This window comes from Populus nigra, chromosome 16 (assembly GCF_951802175.1).
Source record: "Populus nigra chromosome 16, ddPopNigr1.1, whole genome shotgun sequence".
In the NCBI taxonomy this organism is placed as follows: Eukaryota; Viridiplantae; Streptophyta; class Magnoliopsida; order Malpighiales; family Salicaceae; genus Populus; species Populus nigra.
Window position 1 is genome coordinate 11,715,172 of NC_084867.1, and position 4,954 is coordinate 11,720,125.

The window sequence follows — 4,954 nt, forward strand, 5'->3', positions numbered from 1 at the left end:
TGGTGGAGGTATTTTTTCAAATTACTTTACACTAACAAAACATTAAATCAACACTTTATTTCCAGATGATTTTCAATAATTTCGACATTATGTAAAACTTTATAGTTAGTCGGATCGGTGATGCAATCCACGAGAATGTTAGAGAGAGAGGTTTGGACTTGACATAGGCAGATAGAAGTTCCACTGGTTCTTAAAAATTTCTTCCTTAGCAGCCTAGAATAAGGAAAAGAGAGAAAGAGAGAGGGAAAGCATTTTTCTGTGTTCCTTTAAAAAAAAAGGAGAAAAAACAGAGGAAATGATGCCGCTGACAATACTCTAGGGGAATCTGCAAAAAGTTTCACGACTACAGTCCACTGGGCGTTCCCAATTGCATCTTCAAAACAAATTCAGCAAATTAAAAACCTTCCTGGGGTTCAAATGACATGATGTTTCAGTTCTCCTCTTGAAATTCAGAAATTCGACAGTGGATGAACACGGGAGGTGAACAAAATTCATTGAAATTCTATGTTATTTCATCCTAAAAAAACATGTTTGATACACTCACGCACATTGTAGCCCATGTTTTTTTTCCACTGCAGAAGGAAATGCGTGTCAAGTAATCTTTGAACCAAGTGAGAGAAAAAGGCTTTAGGTAAATATTTTCCAATGTGAAAGTGCACCAACCAGGAGTAATTAATACAGTTGTTTTTAGCAACTCCGTCCATACGATGAAAGTTAAAGGCGGATTCCTTATCAGCAGAAGAGATATCCAAGAAGGTAGGCAAAATGGATTAAACAAATCTCCCATCCCTCACCAAAGAAAAGGATTAGTTAAGTAAAAACTATTTGTGGATATAACTATTCATCACTGGCAGTTTTATCACCTCTTTAACCAGAACAAAGCTTTTCAAGAGCCAAGTTCTCGTCACCACCAACAGATTCTAGCGCACCTCTCGCCAAAGCTTCAGGGAAACCCATCTCCACGAGTTTTTGTACCTGCACCAACAAATATTACATTAACAACAGCTGTTATTGATGTATTGACAAACATATACAGAGGTTGAATTTAGAGAAGATCGTACGATTGGAGAGAAAAGTAAATAAACTAAAACATCTTCACCTTTTCCTCGACCCCAAGCGATGAGGTCTTGGCAAAAGTTTCCGTCCAGTAGCGAGCTGTGCCAACAAAGGTCTGGTAGTCTCTAAGATACTGCAATATCCATAGATACCAAGTTAATATGTGAAAATATTTAACTGGAAAAAGAAAATCTACTGAAAAGAATAGCAGCAATAACCAAAGTAAAATAGTCTCTGAGATATTGCATTTCAATGAGCAAATAAACCAAACCCAAGAGAGGTATTTAATACATAACCAGTAACAAAGAATGGCAACGAACTAGACCTGTTGCGCTACAACAGCATCTTGAGGGTCATCAGGTTCAGGAGCAGAGAGTAATGCTTGGACAGAAAGAAGTGCTGTCTTTAGAGTGAGTGCGGGGCTCCACTGGTCCTTCAAAATGTCCAGGCAGATTGCCCCACTTTGACTGCTAATGTTAGGGTGCCTTCAGGAGGTAATGACAACAAAAATGATGATTAAAGTACCAATCAGCTCAAGCACAGACTGAATACAACTATAATGCATCAGTATCAACTAATAAACAATTAGCAACCAACTGATAATTTTAAAAGCTAAAGATTGATGATGTCAAGAACAAATAAGGCAATCCAACAGCTTGTGTAAATTCAGCTTGGAATGGAGGTAAGCTCCACATTATAGTAAATTTCAAATAGCTTGTGCAACCTCTTATTGTCTACAAAGTGTACCCTAATAACGTTTTTTTGGATAAGTGTGTATCCTAATAACATCAACACACATTCAAGATAGTGTTAAGGAAAGGCAAGGGGAGTGGAGAAAATGGGGACAAAAGAGATTGTTACAGCGTCCAAGAGAATAGATGCAAATTAACCTAGGTATACTTCAAGAGACAGACCCAATTAGCATCTGAGCTAAAACCTTGTTTATTTCAACCTGCACTAACATCAAACAGTGATATAGTGTGCGACTTGGATAGAAGCAAACTAAAACTCTTCCTACAGGTAATTCAAAATTCATGATCATCGTGGTGCAAGAAGAAACCTAAATTAGGAGTTCTGTTTGCCAAGACCTTACTGAAACAGAAGACCACATATTTCACATGGATGAACATCCCTTAAACAATAGTTTTCTTTCTTCCTCGCTCCAATTCACAAGGGGCCTGTTCCACCTATATATTGGTAATTAAAACTTTGGCTTAAAAAGGGTTTTCTACAAGGCCACACAACATTTAATGAAAACATATGTTGGCCAAACAACTGCAAATTGCCTATAAATTAGGACCATGGAGTGAAGAAAACCAGTTGAATCCTTGCTTTGATCAATGGTACTAAGTCTATTTTTTGAAAGATATGATGAAAAACAAATACACCAATACAAAAGGAAAAGAAAGCAAATGCAGACGACGAAATTCAAACTAATCCACCAGAAAAGGAGAACACTGGGTGTTGAGGTAACATAAACCAATATATGTTCCCTAACAAAAAACCATGCACAAGTTCTATAGCGGTTCAAGATTACATCAATGAACAACCAACAGAACCTATCGAAGAAATCAGATACATAACAGGAAGATATTTACTTCAGCAATTTAAATTTAAAAGGTAATGCTATTATTCAGCCCACTTAAATAAAAAGAATCACCATCCTTCTAGATCTCATTATGCCAATTGAAATACAAGCCATAAAACTCTATTTTTCTAACAACACAGCAGCTCTATGATCATACTATTGTCTTGTATTACATTCTTAAGACTACCATTCATAGGACAGCTGCAGATAACACACTAGTATATTTCTTAAATAAAACCACAGAAATAAAAGCAGCTTACTCCAACTTCGCCCTACCAGACTTTTGTTGCAAACTGCATTTTGGGAGGCTCAAAGGGGTATCCATCTACAAAAAAGAACGGACCATTTCAAATGCAGGTCAATACATGTCTCTATATCCTCTAACACTACAACCCTGCCAAACAGCTATAGCTAGTAGTAATAATACGACACAAGGGACGCACAGGCATTGGAAATGCAACAGGTAACCAAACAAAACCACATCAAGTACACAGTAAAAACACACACTCGCTTCAAACACCCAAAACCCACACCATGATTCTTCTTTATCTTCCAAATTAACAATAATTGATACACATTTAAGCACCCTAACTAGTCTTATCAATTACTCCTACAATAACTAAAACAAATAAGCTAAATTTTCAATTTCAATCTTCAAGTCTTTTCTTTTTCTTTTTCTTTCGCAACTTTTTTTTCCATCCAATAAGCAAACACCCAAATGCAGCTCAATTTCAAAAAAAGATAAAAACAACCCATTAAAATTCAGCTATCAAGTATCTCTAAAACATAAACAAAAATCGAAATTTCTCGTATGTGAGTGTTTGTTTTAAGCCAGCAAATTATACTACCTGGGAGAGTGATATCAATTTGAAAAGTGCCACCTTCATAAGGAGTGCCAATTGGACCAGGAATAGTGCCGGTTAATCGACCAAGATTGTCAGATTTAGGTGCCACTTTAATGCCAGAAGCTTCCATGTCTCTGCTGCATTCTTGAAGCTCCTTCTGAACACGAGCAAAGTCGATCATCGTTTTTCAAACACAACAAAACCCTAATAAGAGAAGAGAAGGATGGATAAAGAAAAGGAGTGTCGCTTCCTTCCCCTCTCTTTCTCTCCCTGAAATTGATGGGTGATGATGCCTTCAATGCCTCCTAAGCCGCTTTAATGAGAGTAGACCGGAGAGAGCAAGGAAAGAGAAAAGGCAGCGAAGAAATGTGCCAGTGTTTTCTGCTCAGGACTTTGGATTTTATTATCAAGGCTTTTATTAGTTATACTTTCCCTTTCTCTCCTGTTTTTCCTTTTTAAGGATATATAAATTATTTTTTAGTTGCTGTTTTTTTTCTATGATTTTGTAATTATTTCTTTCTTAAATCATAAGTTAGTACCTAAACCTCTTTAAGCATTAGTGTTTTCAGCACATATTATTTGAATATAATTAAAAAATAATAATAACTCTAAGACAATGTACACAAAACATAATTTTTGGGTAATAGTCATTAAAATAAATAAATAAGATTTGAACATATTTTCATATATTCTTTTATTATTGAAAATTACAAATAATTTTAATTTTAATGAACAAAAGACTAACAAGTCTTGTTACATTTTTAATAAAATGATGAGCTCATATTTGACATTTTAAAATAAATTACATGTATTTGATTTATATTATTTAATTATATATTTAATATTTTCTTATTAATTTTTCATGGATCGTTTTCGATAGTTAATAGCCATAAATTACAGACTTCATATATATATATATATATATATCAAAATCTAATTGATATTCACAACTCACGTAGGTAGGTGTGACCTAAGAAATTGATATTTGTCCATAAAATATATTAATTAATCATCATAATTATATTTGATTTTTTTTTTGAAATTATATTAATATTAATATTAATATTAATTGGCCATCCTTGTTCTGAATTTGCCTCACTAAATTCCTCACTCCATGATGTTTTAATTAAGGGTGAGTGAAAATTGAAAAATTAATTTAATTAAGAAAATAAAAAAATTAAAAAAAAAATCAAATCATAAAAAAAACTAAACTGATTAAAATCTTGAAAAAACTGATTAGTTCGGTTTTGATTTTATAATCTTGAAATTGAAAAAATCAAACCGAACCAGACTTAAACCGGAAAAAATCGAGCTAAACCAATTTAAACCGGTTTTTATCTTAAAAAACCAAACTAAACTGAACAGAAATCGGTCGATTTAAAATGATTAATTTTAAATTTTTTTAAAAAATCAGTTTAATTATTTTTATTATAAAAATCCAAATTAAAAATAATCACCCTATTTT

At 33.5% G+C, this 4,954-nt stretch overlaps 1 protein-coding gene across 1 annotated transcript; it reads right to left on the reverse strand.

The window, feature by feature from the left end:
* Window positions 1-612: 612 nt before the first annotated feature.
* LOC133676243 (ubiquitin-conjugating enzyme E2 27-like) lies at window positions 613-3,902 on the reverse strand. The gene is made up of 5 exons (XM_062097887.1): window positions 3,493-3,902; window positions 2,921-2,969; window positions 1,382-1,541; window positions 1,100-1,189; window positions 613-975 (listed from the first exon to the last, which is right to left on the reverse strand). The coding sequence occupies exons 1-5, from the start codon at window positions 3,668-3,670 to the stop codon at window positions 868-870; spliced, it is 585 nt and encodes a 194-aa protein (XP_061953871.1). The 5' UTR covers window positions 3,671-3,902; the 3' UTR covers window positions 613-867.
* Window positions 3,903-4,954: the final 1,052 nt, after the last annotated feature.